Raw genomic sequence first — 20,920 nt, 5'->3', positions numbered from 1 at the left:
AGACCAGGCATTTACAACTTTATATCAGAATCATATCACTGAGCAAAACCAAATAGTAAAACAAATTGTCATTTATTCAATTGAAACAGATGCACACAAAGTAGATTACAAAATACAAGAGAAAACACACTTACAGGGAGTCTGGCCTGCAAAACTAGCCTTTCCCAGGTGAAACAGTCCATAAAAAATTCTTTAGGTTGACCAGGACTTGGCATGAAATGTCCTGGAACTCAAATCAGCATGAAGTTCCTGACGCCACCTCTGGATCTGCCCAAATCCCTTGACCGTGGAGATAGTATAAAACGTCTTGGTACTCTTTTCGGCTTGCAATTCCAGCTGCGACCGCAACGCACTCTTTTCAGAATTAGGCCCCAAAAAATGGGGCTTAGAAAATTTCTCGTCTTGAAATTTCTGAAGCCGGCTCCATGGTATTTCTCTCATAGTTACATAGTTACATAGTTACATAGTAGATGACGTTGAAAAAAGACTTCAGTCCATCAAGTTCAACCTATGCTAAATTTAGACAACAGATACTTTATCCTATATCTATATATATTGATCCAGAGGAAGGCAAACAAAAAACTCCATTAAGGGGAAAAATTAATTCCTTCCTGACTCCAAGAATTGGCAATCGGATTAATCCCTGGATCAACATCCTTCCCATGTATACTTATTTGGTATATCCCTGTATACCTTTCCCATCTAAAAAGATGTCCAACCTTTTTTTGAACAAATCTATTGTATCTGCCATCACAGTCTCCATGGGTAATGATTTCCACATTTTAACTGCCCTTACTGTAAAGAACCCTTTCCTTTGTTGCTGGTGAAATTTCCTTTCCTCCAACCTTAAGAGATGGCCCGAGTCCTTTGTACTGCCCTTGGGATGAATAGTTCTTTTGAAAGCTCCTTGTATTGTCCCTGAATATATTTGTATATAGATATCATATCCTCACTTAGATGCCTCTTTTCTAATGTAAATAAATCTAATTTAGCTAGCCTCTCCTCATAAGTTAGAATGTCCATCCCCTTTATTAATTTGGTGGCTCTTCTCTGCACTCTCTCTAGTTCCATAATGTCTTTTCTTAGGATTGGTGCCCAAAATTGTACTCCATATTCAAGGTGTGGTCTTACTAATGCTTTGTAAAGGGGCATAATTATGTTTACTTCCCTTCCATTCATTGCCCGTTTGATGCAAGATAAGATCTTGTTTGCCTTTGCAGCTACTGCATGACATTGGGCACTATTGCTAAGCCTGCTGTCTAAAAGCACTCCTAAATCCTTCTCCATCAAGGATTCCCCCAATATATCTCCATTTAATTTGTAAGTCGCCTTTTTATTCTTGTATCCCAAATGCATAACCTTACATTTATCTGTATTAAACCTCATCTGCCATTTACCTGCCCACGTTTCCAGTCTCTCCAAGTCCTTCTGAAGAGAAATTACATCCTGCTCTGATTTTATTACCTTACACAATTTAGTATCATCAGCAAAGATGGAGACGTTGCTCTCGATCCTAACCTCAAGGTCATTAATAAACAAGTTAAAAAGCAGGGGTCCCAGTACCGATCCCTGAGGTACTCCACTCACGACTTTAGCCCAACCTGAAAAAATTCCCATTTATGACAACCCTTTGTTGTCTGTCCTTTAACCAGTTTTCAATCCAGATGCATATATTATTACTGAGTCCAACTTTCTTTATTTTGTACACCAACCTCTTGTGTGAAACCGTATCAAAAGCCTTTGCAAAATCTAAGTAGACCACATCAACAGCATTACCCTGGTCTAGATTCCTACTTACCTTCTCAAAGAAACAAATAAGGTTAGTTTGGCATGATCTATCCTTCATAAATCCATGCTGACTATTACTAATAATTTTATTTTCCATTAGGAATTCCTGAATATTGTCCCGTATTAAACCTTCAAGTAGTTTCCCTACTATTGAAGTCAGGCTTACAGGTCTGTAATTTCCCGGTTATGATCTAGCTCCCTTTTTAAATATAGGCACCACATCTGCTTTACGCCAATCTTGTGGTACTGAGCCTGTGGAAATGGAGTCCTTGAATATTAAATATAATGGTTTTGCTATTACTAAGCTTAACTCCTTGAGAACTCTTGGATGTATGCCATCGGGGCCAGGTGCATTATTAACTTTAATTTTTTCAAGTCGCTTATGAACTTCTTCCTCAGTTAACCAATTGTTCATTAATATGGAGGTTGTGGGTTCCTCCTGTGGCACTACTATTGAACTTGATTCTTCCCTGGTAAACACAGAGGCAAAGAATGTGTTTAATACCTCAGCTTTTTCCTTATCTCCAATAATCTGCCTACCCATCTCACACTGAAAGGGTCCTATATTTTCTTTTCTCATTTTTTTGTTATTAATGTACTTAAAGAATTTTTTAGGGTTGACCTTACTTTCTATTGCAATCCTTTTTTGATTATCCATTTTTGCTAATTTGATTGCCCTTTTGCAATTTTTGTTACATTCCTTATAATTCTGGTACGATGTCTCTGTCCCTTCTGACTTAAAGAATCTAAACGCCTTCTTCTTCTTGTCCATTTCCTCCCCTACCTGTTTATTTAGCCACATTGGTTTTGACTTATTTCTTTTATACTTATTACCCAAGGGTATACACTGCTAAGTGTGCTTTTCTAACAATGTTTTAAATACTGCCCATTTATCTTCTACATTTCCCCTGCAAAAACATCATCCCATTGTATTACTACTAGATTAGACCTCCGTTTATTAAAATCTGCCTTTCTATAGTTTAAGGTCTTTGTTGAACCCAAGTAATCTGTTTTTTGGTAATTTATTTCAAATCAGACCATGTTATGATCACTGTTACCCAAATGTTCCAGGACTTGAATATTTGTTATTACTTCTACATTGTTTGATATGACCAAATCCAGAACTGCCCCTCTCCTGGTTGGTTCATCAATAATTTGGGTCATATAATTGTCTTTAAGCACCCCCAAAAACCTGTTCCCTTTTGTTGTAACGCTAATCTCATTGCCCCAGTCTAAGTCTGGATAATTAAAATCCCCCATTATGCAAACATGACCCAGTTTTGATGCCTTCTCCATTTTCAAAAGTATTTTAGCTTCCTCAATCTCACAGATATTTGGTGGTTTATAGCATATTCCCACAAACATTTTCTTTATACTTTTACCTCCACTGCTAATTTCTATCCACAAAGTCTCTACATTTTCATCATTCCGTTCATAGACATCATCCCTTATTTACCTCATTTTAAGACCTGCTAAGGAACAGATGATTGTTATTATGTCCTGATATGTAAAACCACAGAATTCAAAGAGGGTGTACTTTCTTTTTCACACAACTGTATGTTAAAGTAACCCCACATACTAACCAGCCTGGAACAGAGTAGCATGGAGGTCTGGGGCAGAGCCTTTCTGAGGACAATTATGCGCAGCAGCCTGTCAGTTACACAGGCTGTCCTGCATGGACAGGGCTGGACTTTGCAGTCTGCACCTCCTTTCTGCTATCAACAGGGAATAGAGTGACAAGGCAGAGCCTGGAAGGGGATGGCACAGAAGCAGAGAATGTGCGGCTGACCCTACAGAACAGCCGGGAGGATTAGCCCTTCACCAGTTGGGAGCCCTAGTGCAGCGGAACCAGCTGCACATATGGTAGTTCCGATACTGATCCCTCTTGAGAACCGAGGTTGAGCCTAAAATGTTTGGGTGACTGCAACAGTGTGGTCCTGCTCATATGTGTGCCATCATTATCTTCATTATTATTTTTGATAGTGCACATCTCTTTTGGTTAGTTATTATTCTTTCAGTGCTAGTTCAACCAACCTATTAAAAATGTTATGGAGTGGAGGAGTCAAAAAATGTAATTTACTGAAATGGGAATGCTCTAATACAGTATTGCAAGTAACTTAAAAAAAGCATTAAACTAATGTCTTCCTTAATTGTTGGAAGATATCATATAGCACTAACTAATGGGAATAAATGTATTACAGTAAACATTTTTATCCAGCATATTGTTTAATCATTTTGCAAGCTTTTGGAGTGTACAAAAAAAAACTAATTCTTTGCATGTCAGGTAATTGTGAAAAACGTTATTTAAAAACAGTAAAATACTAAAGAAAATTAAAAAAAACGACAACAAAAGGTGAGAAGTTTTAATACAACACATCTACAATTTTGAGTGTTAGAATTTACCTTGAAACAAATGTAAATACCCAATGTTTGTGTTTAGCTTTCACAAGTAGTATTTCATACTTAGATGACACTTGTTTAGTAGAGAGTTAAATGGAAATACATTTGTGTTAGAGATGTTGCCTTTACTGTACAGTGTATCAGTAGACAGTTTTATCTGAGCGCCACATTTTTATTGTTGAAACATTATTCAAAAACATTTTATTAACTTATTACTGATTATATTTCAATACCTTTTTTTAAGCTTTAGCAGTTTTATGTGCTATTGACACCCATTTGACACATCCACCAAAGTGAGATAATGATTTAGGAAAAGGGAGAGAATATTGGAGTCTATTTATTGTATTGTATTGTATTGTATGTCTTTATTTATATAGCGCCATTAATGTACATAGCGCTTCACAGTAGTAATGCATGTGGTAATCGAATAAATAACAGATAATATAAATAACAGATCATGGGAATAAGTGTTTTAGACATAAACATAACATTAAGGAAGAGGAGTCCCTGCCCCGAGGAGCTTACAATCTAATTGGTAGGTAGGGAGAACGTACAGAGACAGTAGGAGGGAGGTCTGGTAAGTGCGTCTGCAGGGGGCCAAGCTTTATGTATCATGTGTTCAGAATATTCACAGTGCTATTCGTATGCTTCTTTAAGCAAGTGTTTCTTAAGGTGGGTCTTAACGGTGGATAGAGAGGGTGCTAGTCGGGTACTGAGGGGAAGGGCATTCCAGAGGTGTGGGGCAGTCAGTGAAAAAGGTTTAAGGCGGGAGAGGGCTTTAGATACAAAGGGGGTAGAAAGAAGACATCCTTGAGCAGAACGCAAGAGTCGGGATGGTGCATAGCGAGAAATTAGGGCTGAGATGTAAGGACGGGCAGAAGAGTGTAAAGCTTTAAAAGTGAGGAGAAGAATGGAGTGTGAGAAAGTCTCCCATCTGGAAACCAGTTTTGAAATAATAATGCACCAAATTTACACATAAAAAAAAATCTTTTTAAAGCTAATTTCATAATGACTGAGCCACTGATTGAGCCTCCTGTGCTAATATCCTGAAAACCTGATATGTTGGTGGACCTTGGGGACTGGAGTTGACCACCCCTGATTTACATGATTCAGCAAGTGCTTCATATTGGCCCAGAGTAACAACAGGAAGGATTGCAATAAATCAATTAAGGCGTGTTTAAAGCATTGCAACCTCCAGTAATTCTGTGCCTTATAAATAGACAAATGACATACCATATATCTGCCATGTCCAAATAACCATCTAGTATCTTGTGTATAAGATGCACCAAACATATTGGTGACCCAGAAACCTATTTAGTAACAAAAACTTTATTTATTATACTTCAGTTGCACTTGGGTGCAAGTGATAAAACAAGCTGGTTCTCATTTTTTGCAATGTCCTTCTTTAGAAAATCTATCCAAACATATAATAAACTTAGTAAAAATGGGTACATTAACTCTTGTTTTGGTTTTTAAAATGTTTCATGTTTTAGATCTATTTTTTTAAATTACTTTGTTTGGTTTTAGTTTTTACTTTTTACCAAATTATGGAAACAAACTCAAAATAGGCAGGAAACAGCTAAATAGTTGACAGAGCATAAAACATATATATATGGTTTTGGAATGTACGTTTTGTGGTAGGTTCTGATTTCACGTTCATCTCTAAAATGTACTGACTTTCTTACATATTGTAAGATATATTAGTGTACAGTACTAAACTAGGAAAAAGATGTACATACTTTGAGGAAATCTTGGAGGGTTATCATTGACATCCGTAAGTGTAACATTAATTGTAGTTGACCCAGACAGTCCTCCAACTTGACCAGCCATGTCTTTGGCTTGAACAACAACAGAATAATGCTCTCTCGCTTCTCTGTCCATGTTGGGCAAGGCAGTTCTGATAACTCCTGGAAAGAAACGAGAAGCATGCATTAATAGTTTTGGTTGACACGAGAGAAAAAGGAACCCTTATCGATGCACACTCTTCTACTAATTTAACAAAATAAATACATTTTAATGAAATTGAACAAAAAATAAGGACGATTAAAAACCTAATTCAAGCACTGAAGTATCTAGTGACCCGTCAGACTCTTAATAAAAGTGTGTAATAAAGCATAAAGTAACAGATTAACCATAATATTACCAGGTCTGGAATTGATTGGTTCTGGGTAAGATAATGGTATATCAGGACAGGGTACAGTAGTTGCTCCTCTAAATTTCTATTATGTTAAAATTCTAATTGAGACCTGGAGTGCCCCTATATGATATATAACACATTGAAACCTATAGATTTAATAGGATATTACTCCATTCTGTTGACACCAATATCACTCTGCCAATCAGGTTTCTGTGCTTTCAATCTATCAAAGGGGCATGAGTGAGCACATAGCGAACTCCTTTACAACAGTAGGTAATTAGTATCCTTAAAGGAGATAGTGATCACTGTTCTTGATTACTATTGTGTTAGAGAGGGGATCTTGGTTCTTGTTAGTACTCTATGATATATTTCACATATAAAATGATTATCTTAACATATTATTGCTCTATTGTAGATGTAACATAGGTTGATCATCCTTCAAAGATCCATACCTTACTCGGTGTATTAGAAGAGAACTGGGATGAACAAAACAACCCTCATTTGCTGGATCTTGTGTTATAAGCTTACTATAGCAAAATTCACACTCATTGAATGTCCAGTAAAGTAGGAGAATACATACGCCTCCTTGGCTGTGTGGTAATTTCTAGTCACAATAGACTCTTAGAGGGCAATTCATTAAGCAGTAATAACTGCTTTTAAGTACGATAAATTACTTTTAAGACCGATACTGCCTGCTGCACGATTAACTGAGCAGTGATAACAGTGCTTTATCAGCAGTAAAAGGCATTTTTTTAGCCAGAGAAAAAAAATACATCCGATCAGGAAAAAAAACAGCAAACGTAACATTTTTTGCCATTCAGTGCGATTCACTAAGCAGTGATAAGTGAATCATACTTTAAAAGCGCACCAGATTTTTGCACCAGCTAAAGGCTGGCATAAAAGAAATGGAGCCATGAAAAAAAAATCATTGTTTATGTTTTTTTTTTCCACACAATTAATACAACAGGCCGGCGGTTGTCCCTGGCCCACGGGTGATCCCAGCAGGAATACGGGGCCCATGGGTGATCCCCACAGGAGTCTGGGGTCCCCGATGGCCTGCGGCACTAATTTTGTTCCCAAAAAAACAACAGCCAATGCTTTCAAATAAATACACAAACACATACAGTACAATAATGGTCAAAACTACTATTACCCAGATATGGATAATAGTGCATTTGCCCATTAAAAATAAAACATTAACGCAACTATTGAGAAAAGGACCAAAATTATATAGCAGTCTTACACCTAATTGGATGATAAATGTGACAATTAAAATAAAAAGTATTCTGAACTTATGTTAAAATATAGGGCATTAAAATAAATAATTAAACAATGCAATGTAAATCCAAGAGGAGTCAATAAACCCTGAATGTTAGTGACAGTGTAATAATGACACACTGTCCTTAGTAGATAATCTCTACACAGATATCACTAAGAGTAAAAGGTAAAGGGAGAATGTATTACAGTACCATGTATAAAGTGTCAACAGCTCTTAAGAGTAATAGTATATAGTGCGCTAAAGAAATAGACCTATGGGTAAGGTAGATATAATAATTAACTGCACTACCTTTATACTAATATCACAATAATGAGCAGTTACAACAGTGTATCTGTTGTCAGATGAGTGCAAACATAGGTCAGAGATGCATCAATGTAACACACGGAAAAAGCAGTGTTCCACCCTCCCCAGGCAACAACCCCAACCCTTCAACCATTTATTGGTACAGTGGATACATCATGCTCATATAATATGGGCATGATTTACCACTATAGCAAGAAATGATGAAGGAATAAAAAAAATAGGCCCAAATAAAACAACATTACATTGCAAAATGAACATATTACTAATGCCAATCAAACAATTGAATGGCACAGTGGGTACATCATGCCCATATAATATGGCCATGATTTAACACTATGCCAGTCAATGGTCAACCTAAAAATAAACAATGAAAAACAAGATCCAATGCATATAAAACAATCTCAAACTAAAAACAAATAAAGTCAACCAAACAAAATTCCCAATAATCAATTTATCAAATCTATATACAGTATATACTGAAGTAATGATTGTGTGTGTATTTCTGCTGGACAGCTCATTGGCCTGCGGGCCAGGCAGGGAGGAGCCAGGCAGGGAGAAGAGACACACATGCACACTCACAGCCTCCTCACACCGTGACCGCGTGCGCCTCTGACCATCACCGCACACCGTGAGCAGCCTCCTCCGCTCACACCACCCTCACCACACACACACACACACCACCCTCTGTCAGCAGCGCCTCCCCACCCGCCGCTGACACAGCTCCTCATGGGGGAAAGAACAACACCACTTCCGCCGACAGCCGCCTCTGCTCCCCCACCCCCCCACACTCTTTCAGCAGTGCCTCACCTTCTCCCCACCCGCTGCCGACACAGATCCTGGGGGGGGTGCAGCTCCGTGGGGGGGGGGGGACCACCGCTGAAAGCCACCTCTGCCCCACCACGTCTCTCAGCAGCGCCTCACCTCCCCACCCGCCATCGACACAGCTCCACATGGGGGGAACCACCACCGCCGACACCCGCCTCTGCCCCACCACCCCCCACCCTATCTCAGCAGCGCCTTACCTCCCCCCACCTGCTGCAAGGACAACACCACTGCAGCCGCCTCCTCCCCACCACCCCCCCCTCTCTCAACAGCGCCTCACCTGTCCATTCGCCGCCGACACTAGCGCACCACCGCCAGTCCACAGGGGGGAAGGGAGTCAGGAATGAGGGGGGGCGGAGAGGGACTCAGGAGAGAGGGGAGAGGGAGTCAGGAGAGAGAGGGGGTGAGAGGGAGTCAGGAGAGAGGGGGGAGAGGGAGTCAGGAGAGAGGGGGGGAGAGGGAGTCAGGAGAGAGGGGGGAGAGGGAGTCAGGAGAGAGGGGGGGAGAGGGAGTCAGGAGAGAGGGGGAGAGGGAGTCAGGAGAGAGGGGGGAGAGGGAGTCAGGAGAGAGGGGGGAAGCCCACACATAAATACACACTGACGCACACTGACTGACTGACGCACACTCACTGACTGATGCACACTCACTGAATGATGCACACTCACTGACTGATGCACACTCACTGACTGACACACTCACTGACTGACTGACTGATGCACACTCACTGATGCACACTCACTGACTGACTGATGCACACTCACTGACTGACGCATACTCACTGACTGACTGACACACTCACTGACTGACTGACACACTCACTGACTGACTGACACACTCACTGAATGACTGACACACTCACAGACTGACTGACACACTCCCTGACTGACTAACTGACACACTCACTGACACACTGACTGACACACTGACTGACACACTGACTGACACACTGACTGACACACTGACTGACTGACACACTGACTGACTGACACACTGACTGACACACTGACTGACTGACACACTGACTGACTGACACATTGACTGACACACTTCCTCCCTCAGTAAGCTCAGTTGCCAAACACACGGGGGGCACGGAGCTGTGAACAGGGGGGGGGCAGAGCTGTGAACAGGGGGGGGGAGGGGTATATCAGCTAGTCCAAAATAAAGACCAGAATAAACAATTAAAACACCAAAACAAAACCATGAATAAATAAAATAAATATCTAAATAAATTGCATCATTCAAAATCAAAAGTCAAAAACTAATCCAACATTAAAAAGCAAACCCCAATAAAAGCCAGAAATAAACTATTTAAAACACTAGAAAAAAATCCTGAACACTACATCAATATTCAATATAAACAGCATACAAATGTAAAACTCAAAGAAGCAATATACATTTAAAATACATACAAGCAAGCATTTGCCAAAACAACCATTGCTTCTTACTGTGTTTATGTATGTATAGCCCTAAAGGGCCATACAGCAATAATCTACATTTGGAATGAATGTGTAAAAAAAAATGCAATCACAAAAAAAATACAATAAAAAAAACCTGTAAATGAAAAATAACATACATTCAATATTTTTCCTTACCTTTAGATGTCTTCACCCTCAGATTCCCGTGTTCAACGCAATACACAATCCCAAACAGCAACGGGCCACAGGTACAAACAATCCAAAGTCCTTTTCTTCTTCTTTTTTTTTCTTCATCTGTAAATTGTAATCCAATTTTGGGGTCTTTCGGGGTCTTCAGAGGTCTTCTATCTTCTTCTTCATCTGTATCTTCTTCTTCATCCGGCACGCCCTTGTATTCCTATTGGAGGAGGAGGTCCTCCCTCCTCGGCTTCTTAACGTCAAATGAGGCTGCACAGGCTTTTATAGCCTGTGACATCACATTTGAGTGAGAATAGTTCACAGGCCTCTGATTGGCTTTGAAAACCATGAATTTTTTTTTGTTTTTTTGGTGATGTCATGTAAAGAAAGTGAAGCCAACAAATCAGAATGGCTGTGCTTCCTTTCCCTTTAACATGACGTCACCAAAAGCAACATGGCTGCTGTCAAATGGTACAGATGAAGCGGCCGTTATTCGAACATATCACACGTGTATACCTCGGAAAACCCATGTCATGGCGCATCATTACCACGTATTAACTCGTGTTTTATCGAGTGCAGAAAATTGTATTTTAGTGTTCTGGTTTTTTAACACCTTCAAATTGACACAGTACTGTACTGTACACATTACAATTCATTCATTTCTGCCACGAAAATGTGAAGAATTGCAACCAAAGAAATCGGGATCCATGAAATTCAAACAAATCAACCGTGTGATTGGCCACATGGAATACAGCAGCGCACACAAAAAAGGCTATGTGATATGTTTGAGTAACGGGCGCTGCATCTGTACTTCAGCCAGGTTGATGTAGACCATGTGACAGAGTTTTTTGGGAAAAGATGTGATGTCATCAAAAGGGAGTCACATGGTCTACAACAACCAATCAGATTGGGGATATAGTTCCTATTAAAGCCTGTGCAGCCTCATTTGACAGAAAGAAGCTGAGGAGGGAGGATCTCCTCCTCCAATAGGAATACAAGGGCATGCCGGATGAAGAAGATACAGATGAAAAAGATAGAAGATCCCCGAAGACCACTGAAGACCCCAGAAGACCCTGAAAGACCCCAAAATTGGATTACAATTTACAGATGAAGAAAAGGAAAGAAGGTAAGGACTTCAGACTTTCCTTACCTGTGGCCCATTGCTCTTTGGGATTGTGGATTGGTTCGAGAGCTTGCGTTTACCACGGGAATTGGAGGGAGAAGACACATAAAGGTAAGGAAAATATTTAATGTATGTTATTTTACATTTACAGGTTTTTTTTATTGTATTGTTTTTGTGATTGTATTTTTTTTTACACATTCATTCCAAATATATTGATGTATGGCCCTTTAGGGCTATACATACATACATAAATACATACTGTAAGAAGCAATGGTTGTTTTGGCAAATGCTTGTATTATTTTAAATTTATATTTCTTCTTTGATTTTAAATTTGAATGCTATATATATTGCATTTTGATGTAGTGTTCGGGATTTTTTCTGGTGTTTTAAATAGTTTATTCCTGGCTTTGGATTGGTGTTTGTTTTTTAATGTTGGATTATTTTTTGACTTTTGATTTTGAATGATGCAGTTTATTTAGATATTTATTTTATTTAGTCATGGTTTTGTTTTGGTGTTTTAATTGTTTATTCTGGTCTTAATTTTGGATTTGATAAATTGATTGGTGAGAATTTTTTTCGGTTTACTTCTTTATGTGTTTTTAGTTTGAGATTGTTTTGAATGCATTGGATCTTGTTTTTGATTGTTTTGTTTAGGTTGACCATTGACTGGCATAGTGTTAAATCATGCCCATATTATATGGGCATGATGTACCCACTGTGCCATTCAATTGTTTGAATGGCATTAGTAATGTGTTGATTTTGCAATGTATTGCATTTTAATTTGGGCCTGTTTTTTTATTCCTTCACCATTTCTTGCTATAGTGGTATATCATGCCCATATTATATGAGCATGGTGTACCTACTGTACCAATGAATGGGAATAGGGTGGGGGTAGTTTCCTGGGGAGGGTGGTTAGACCTCCTGGGTGGGAAGTAGGAGAGGGTGGGATAACCACTTCATTATTCTAGCGGTTACTGACCGATAAGGTGATTAAGGGGTTAGGGGACATTAGATTGTATTTTTTATTGTACTGCACTGTTTGTGGCAACGGAGGACATGGACGGTGATGAAGATGATGACAGCCTTCATCGTGGCAGCCTGGCAGGGGTGAGTGCAAGTTTTATTAATTTTATTTCTGCAGCTTAATGTTTTATTTTAAATGGGCAAATGCACTATTATCCATATCTGGATAATAGTAATTTTTCCCATTACTATAAGTGTTAGGGGGAGGTGGGTGTATTTATTTCCCATTTTGTTTTTCTGTTTTTGTTAAAGTACAGGATTGGTCCCACAGGCCAACGGGGACCCCGGACACCTACGAGGAACACTCAAGGGCCCCCGGACACCTGCGGGGAACACATGAGGGCCCCCGCCGGACTATAGTAAAATTCCTATGCTTTAAAAAAAAAAAAAATGTAATGTATGTTAGGGGGGTATAGGGTTTGTTGGGGGCACAGGGGGTGGGTGCCTAGTAGATATTGCAAAGTTTACTGGGGGCAATTGCCACCAATAAAGCTGCTATTTGGCCTTAGCCCCTTCATTGCCTTAGCGGCTAGCTGCTAAGGTAATAAAGCTGATTTAATGTCTTTTTTTTAATAGTGTGCGGGATCAGATGGTCTCCTGAGCTGAACCACTTTGATTTCTTGCTCAGGTCCCAGTATGGGGCATCTGATGCCAGTGTTGCCACCATTTTTAAAGAGTCCACGTCACATGATGCGGCACTTTTAAATAATGGAGTAGACACCGGCACCCCATATCTGGGCCTGTAACTCGGGAAGCTGGGTGTCCCCGAGGCTGAAATCAATGTGGTTCATCTCAGGAGACCCCCTGCTCCTGCACACTATTAATAAAAATTACATTAATGCAGCTTCATTACCATAGCGGCTAGCCGCTACAATAATTATTTGTGTTTTTTTGATATGTGTGTTTTGATCATAGTGTAAATGAGCAGGGGTTCTCCTGAGATTTGGCGACTCCCTACTTCATGAGCTACAGGCCCCGTTATTTTTTTTTTGTGCCTGGTAATGACTATGAACAAGTTGATCCTACAGATTCCTTGGTCATCTGAAGGTGGTGGAAGGCGTATCATTAAGTACTTTATTAAAGTCCTCGTCTTCTAGGAGGATATGCCAATATTTGTTTAGCACCCGCTTAACTTCCCTCCACTGTTTGTTGTACGTACCAATAATTCTAATCGGATTTGGTCCGGTTGTTTCAACCTTTTTGTTGTCATACAGCAGTGCTTTTCGGTCTGTGTTCTTTGCCCGTTTGTATGCTTTATTAATGCAAGACCTACTATATCCCCTATTGGAGAATCAGTTACCCATTATCTCAGACTGCTTTTCAAAATCTTGAGGTGTTGAGCAACTTCTTTTAACTCTTAAGAACTGTCCTATGGGAATCCCCTCAACCTGTGGTTTAGGGTGATGACTGGAGTATAGAAGCAGATTATTTGTTGCTGTAGCTTTAGTGTGGACTGTTGACTGAAGACCGGCTTCATGATCCTTGAAGATTTCTAAATCCAGGATTGTTATTCTTTCCTGGTTTATCTCACTGGTCAGCCTGAGATTATGGCTATTGCGGTTCATCATCTCCACAAAAAGATTAAACTCATCTACTGTGCCCTTCCACACCAACAGCACGTCGTCAATATAGCGTGACCAGAGATCTACGTGCTGTTTGTGTACTTGCATTTCTGGAGTTAAAACTTTGGCCCCCTCCAACCACCTGAGAAACCAATGTATTGCAAAGGAATGTCTTCAGGCACTACAGCGCTCAGCATACAATATAAAGAGACTAAAAATAAAGCCCTTAACAAAGCCAGTTGGGGAAATGCATGTCGGATTGTGTGATATCAACACGCATAACATCACTGTAGCGACCATGTACAGGGAGGAGGGAGGTAACATAGGCCTTAAGCAGTGATTATGATACAGGCTGCTGATTGATTTTATTTCCCTCAGCAAACATGAGGGATAATTGTCCCCTTGCTTATCTATCTCCACTACCTTCACTATATAATATAGCTTTCAACTATTTTATTTTTCCTTGTGAACAGATAGGGACAAATCCTCTTCTTTCGGGGGAATGGAATGTTATTAGAGTGCGGTTCTTCACCTCAATACCTATATTTTCTGTGTGTGTACGATAAATAAGGACACATGCCTTTCTCAAGTGGCATAAGATTAGAGTATATGTCCCTAAACTTTCTCTTTACATGTTATATTCTGTGCTCATAATAGATACCTGTTATTCCTGTCCACAGTATCCCTTATTTATTTGACAAGATACCATAATATCCTTATCATTAGAGAATATGGACACTAGATGTATTTGACAGCAAGCCAGCACAGAGCACAACATCCATTTTTACAACCTACATGAGATAGAAAAGTGTTGGTATTGTATATATTCCACTCCAGATATTCCTGGAAAGAACTGATCCCTATCTAATTAAGACTTACTGTGTTCTCCAAAAAAAGGGAGATATAATACTGTTTCTGGATCACTAAATGTTTTTTTTGTGAGGGTGGAAAAACTGTTCATTAATAGAAAAAATAGTGACTGAGTCCATAGAAGGTCACTCTTTTAAATTTAGCTACTGTATTTTTCAGATGTGTTTTATATTTTGGGGGGTTGCAATTTTAATATTTGGATTTGTGATTCTATAAAAAAAATATTGAATGTTTATATCTCTGATAGCACCATCACTCTACCATCATGGTTTATTAAATATCTAGTTTCATCATGAAAGTAGTATAGTCATGATACCAATTGTCTCAATTGCCTCTTAAGAAAAAGAGTAATTTATTTTCTAACTGGTTAAATATGAATAAAACATAAAAAACATAATATTCATATATGCATATATTAACCACATATTAACTTAAGAGGCCAGCTTGTTATGGGGTGATTATAAAGTCACCATTATATACAGAGCCATGAGAGGCCTAATGCCAGCCTATGGTAGCCCGATACCACCAGATATCATACCTTAGTTAATAGCATGTGAAAAAATTATCCATTTGCATACAGTACACCCATGTTAAAATTATCACCAAAATATAGCCATAGAGAAAAGTACTCTTTAATGCTGATGATATGGCTTTAATGAATAGTTCAATAAATACAATTGTCTTTAAATATCATACATATTTTGCATTTATCGGCATTGAAAGAATTTAGGCCTAAGTGTATGTTAATGACTATCTGATATAAAATACAAATACCAGATTTAGAGGCACAAAAGAAATAATCTAAACCTGAATAATATGCATTTATTTTTTTCATACTGTATGAGTTTAACAACAAAATAATTGTTAAATTATCATCTTTTATAAACTGGTAAAGATTCAAAACAAAGAAAATTTGAGTTTTCGCAAAAACAGAAACAAAACATTTTTTTTCAAATAAAACATGATTTTCTTTTTTTGTACAAATAAAACACAATACATGATAAAAATTTGAAGCCTCCTGTTTAACAAATGGGGCAAAACAGTGCAAACTAATTGCAGCATATTTCTCAAATGAAAAAAAATCCAATTGATTTTAATGAGATTCTTTTTCTTTGATAAATATGGTGTTCTTTTTGTTTCTATTTTTCAGCCATTAAATCTAGTTAAAAATGTTTTTATTTAATCTGCTGTTGGGAAACCTTCTAGGCTGCAATATTTTTCATGTTTCATATTTTTTAGCCAGCAACTATATTATTTATGTTGTTAGTTAAAAGATAGATTACATGTTTTGTGATATTCATCTGTTTCCTTCATAATAAGCAGGTTAGGGCTTTGTAGTCTACACATATAATTATCTATTTTACAGAAGTATCCGTATTTAAAGAAATATTTTAACATAATGTTAAGAAACTATTCATCATATTCATATACTGTGTATATGAAAAATAATGAGTTTTTTCAAGTCTTCATTATGTTACTTGATTGAAAGGAAAATAATTACATAATATTTGTATTGACAATCCCAAAGCTTTATTTGATCAATTAGAAAAACTCTTACTCACAGAAATGAAATCTTGGTATGACATGGTATCTTTAGAGAACTACTGTATATCAAACATAATAGAATTCCAAGAGGGCTCCTTTTTCTCAAAAAAATTACTTTTGCAATTGAGGATGTTAACTTCTAATCAGAATGGGAAAATATTTTTACACTTGGTCCATTAAACTTATGATACATCGAGAGGAAAAACTCCCTGGAAGAAATAGAGACATTACAGGTACAGTAAATGCCTTCATGGAGATCAACAAGAAAATGCAAGGAGCACACCGGGGATCATTAAATGAAATATATATTAATATATTTATACACACACACACACACACACACACACATTCACTTTGTCCACCATAGATCCTGATAAATAATTATCAAATAATAACCAATAAAAAAACAATATCCTTAAAAAATCAAAACAATAAAATGAATAAGCTAAATACTTATAATAAAAAAACAAGAAACAAGAATATTGTGTTTTTATTAGTATTTAGCTTATTAATTTTATTATTCAATTGCTTAAGGATATTGGGTTTTCATTGGTTATCATTTGATACCTATAGATCAGGTCCTATGGTGGCCAAAGTGTGTGTGTGTAGATATATACAGTATATATACAGTTAGGTCTGGAAATAATTGAACACTAACACAATTTTCATAATTTTGGCTCTATAAGCCACCACACTGGATTTGAAATGAAATAACCGAGATTCAATAGAAGTGCAGACTTTCTGCTTTAATTCAAGGGGTTGAACAAAAATATAGTATGAAACGTTTAGGAATTGCAACCATTTTCATACACAGTCCCCTTATTTCAGGGGCTCAAATGTAATTGGACAAATTAACACAATCATAAATCAAATGTTCATTTTTAATACTTTGTCGAGAATCCTTTGCAGGCAATGACTGCTTGAAGTCTGGAACGCATGGACATCACCAAACGCTGGGTTTCCTCCTTTGTGATGCTTTGCCAGGCCTTTACTGCAGCTGTCATCAGTTGTTGTTTGTTTGTGGGTCTTTCTGCCTTAAGTTTTGTCTTCAGCAAGTGAAATGCATGCGTGATTGGGTTGAGATCAGGTGATTGACTCGGCCATTGCAGAATATTCCAATTCTTTGCCTTAAAAAACTCCTGGGTTGCTTTCGCAGTATGTTTTGGGTCATTGTCCATCTGTAAAGTGAAGCGCCGTCCAATCAACTTCGCTGAATTTGGCTGAATCTGAGCAAACAATATATCTCTATACACGTTAGAATTTATCCGGCTGCTTCTGTCTTCTGTCACATCATCAATAAACACTAGTGACCCAGTGCCATTATAAGCCATGCATGCCCATGCCATCACACTGCCTCCACCGTGTTTTACAGATGATGTGGTATGCTTTGGATCATGAACCGTTCCAAGCCTTCTCCATACTTTTTTCTTCCCGTCATTCTGGTACAGGTTGATCTTAGTTTCATCTGTCCAAAAATGCTGTTCCAGAACTGGTCTGGATTTTTTAGATATTGTTTGGCAAAGTCTAATCTGGCCTTTCTATTCTTAAGGCTTATGAATGATTTGCACCTTGTGGTGAACCCTCTGTATTTGCTCCCGTAAAGTCTTCTCTTTATGGTAGACTTGGATAATGATATGCCTACCTCCTGGAGAGTGTTCTTCACTTGGCTGGATGTTGTGAAGGGGTTTTTCTTTACCATGGAAAGGATCCTACGATCATCCACCACTGTTGTCTTCCATGGACGTCCAGGATTTTTGTGTTGCAGAGCTCACCAGTGCGTTCTTTTTTTCTCAGAATGTACCAAACGGTTGATTTGGCAACTCCTAAGGTTCCGGCTATCTCTCTGATGGATTTTCTTTTTTTTTTGCAGCCTAAGGATGCCCTGTTTCACTTGCATTGAGCGTTCCTTTGACCGCGTGTTGTGGGTTCACAGCAACAGCTTCCAAATGTGAATGCCACACCTGGAATCAACTCCAGACCTTTTATCTGGAACAAGCCTGCTGTGAGTATATTTCTCCCTCACAGGGATACTGGATGACCTGGAATAGTGCTGCAGCACAAGGGTTAGGTATGGCCGAGCTCCATACAACAATGGTATGTTAACCTTTATTCCATTATGACACATGGACTACTGCCATTACACTGAGTGTCTTTTTTGCTGCATTCATATAGCACTGGGTCTCATTACTCTACTTGCTGGCTGATACAGTTTCCTGTTACCATGATATGTGGACTTATATTGATTATTGTCTAAAGGTTCAGATTTGGATTGAGCACTGTGATTGGGACTCACGCCCCAAACCACCGATTACTTTTATCTGCTTAATTGATGATGAAATAACAAAGGCATAGCCCACACCTGTCCATGAAACAGCTTTTCAGTCAATTGTCCAATTACTTTTGGTCCCTTGAAAGAGAGGGGGCAACATATTAAAGAGATGTCATTCCTAAACCCTTTCTCCAATTTGGATGTGAATACCCTCAAATTAAAGCTGATAGACTGCATTTTAAGACCATATTCATTATTTAACTGTAACTTGAATTTATTTTGGTACACAGCCGAAATAACAAAACTTGTATTAGCGTCCAATTATTTCCGGACCTAACTGTATATATATATATACACCCCTGAGGAATGTCCCATTCAGCAGACCGAAACATTGGATATTTGTGCAAGTTTGTTTTAATACAGTTTATAGCTGCATATTCCTTCTGAGTGCTGTTGTCTCCTTACCTTTGCTGTAATGTATGCTTTATTATTTTTTATGACATAAGCACCAGGTCATTATATCACTACAGGAGTGCCATATATTCATGATTTGTATATATATATATATATATATATATATATATATATATATATATATATATATATATATAAATGAAACAAGGCAGCAGGCACTCTGTAAACCATGAAATACTGATGCTTATCCCATATGTGATATTGAAACAGCAGATATTACCAGATCTTCATCCGGAAAGAAGAGACAGCACGCAGCCAAGTTGAAATGACAATATATTGAGGTAACAAAAACCAAGGCACTACATCCGACGTTTCGTCAGCTACATGTGACCTTCCTCAGGGATGTGCATTGAAAGAGTGCCAGTGAACAAACATATATACCCAAACCAATCAACATAATTAACCACACCCGTGTGTATACCAATTGCAAACATGCAAACTAAAACAGGTGATGTTGGTGACACACAATCACTTCGTGAAGTGCACCGCCATCTTGCAGCATCATCTGCAGTGCTGCACACATACAGGCACTGTGACTCATCTTTGCCTGTTTCTGTGCCAACCTCCGGCGCTGTCGCATGACGTCACACTATGCACCGTATTAGTGCATGTGCAGTGTGAACCGAAGCCTCATATAGCCTATATATGTAAACACATAGTAGTTTGTGCGCAGCAGCGATGCTCACAGGTGCCTGGATGTACTGCACAGTACAGATTATACAAATGCTACAATATATCTGCCCATTACATCTATAGCCATTTGTCTCTAAAGGCCAATAAAAACACAACCCCATGCATAAGGGCCCATCAAAGAACATGGGGGAATAAAATTTTAAACCAATGAGACATGTGCATAAGATATATGTGTCACCAAACATCACCAACATATAAACATCTAATACCACCCACTGTAACGTGAAAAATAGTGATGAAATATAACCAAGACAAAGCCATGGAGAAAAACTGTATACAAATCAACTGTACATCTAATAGTAGTCAAAAAGACTATGTTAAAGTCAAAGATAGAAAAATTGAAAAAGTCCAAAAGATTCATAAAAATCACAAAAACATTTTTTTGAACAATTATCACAAAAAGCCTATCTGGTGATCCTACGTCCACGTATAAAATAGAAGTTGATGCCATCTTACGGTTGGGGGTTTCCAATATGTGGATTTCGGAGGATAGTAGTAAGTTCCTCATGCAAGATCATCCACGGACACCCGTCCTCTACACCATACCAAAGATACACAAGTCTGCTACGCATCCCCCGGGTAGACCCATCATTTCAGCCAGAGCCTCGCTATGTCACCCACTTTCACAGTGTGTGGACTTTTTCTTGCAGCCAGTGGTTGCTCGCATGTCATCACATGTAAAAGATACCACAGACTTTATAACGCACATTAGCTTTTTGAATTTTTAACCCCACGGAATGTTTGCTTGTCACACTTGATGTGGCAAGTCTCTATCCTAATATCCCACATCAAGATGGTCTTGAGGCTGTTCGGAGCAAGCTTCAGCAAGCAGAGGCCTTTATAGGTCCCCCAGTGGAATTCATCTTACTTCTGATGGAAGTGATCCTCAACAAAAACTGCTTTGAATTTGAAAATAATTTTTACCTTCAACTCAGCGGTACGGCCATGGATTCGAACATGGCGCCATTGTACACCAACCTGTACATGGACGTTTATGAACAGACGCACCTGCTAAATGATGCCCCATATGCGCAATACAT

General features: G+C 38.6%; 1 protein-coding gene across 3 annotated transcripts in view; it reads right to left on the bottom strand.

Moving 5' to 3' along the window:
• Nucleotides 1-20,920, bottom strand: part of LOC142487143 (cadherin-18-like) — a 941,872-nt gene that overhangs the window by 201,981 nt on the left and 718,971 nt on the right. For all 3 annotated transcript variants that reach the window (XM_075585917.1, XM_075585918.1, XM_075585919.1), the window contains one exon: nt 5,928-6,095. In XM_075585917.1, the coding sequence (XP_075442032.1) occupies nt 5,928-6,095 (168 nt within the window). The remainder of the gene's footprint in view (nt 1-5,927; nt 6,096-20,920) is intronic.

The sequence above is a fragment of the Ascaphus truei genome, chromosome 2 (assembly GCF_040206685.1).
Source record: "Ascaphus truei isolate aAscTru1 chromosome 2, aAscTru1.hap1, whole genome shotgun sequence".
Taxonomy (NCBI): Eukaryota; Metazoa; Chordata; class Amphibia; order Anura; family Ascaphidae; genus Ascaphus; species Ascaphus truei.
Note: the sequence above shows the minus strand (reverse complement) of the source record. Positions and strands in the feature narration are given on the sequence as shown.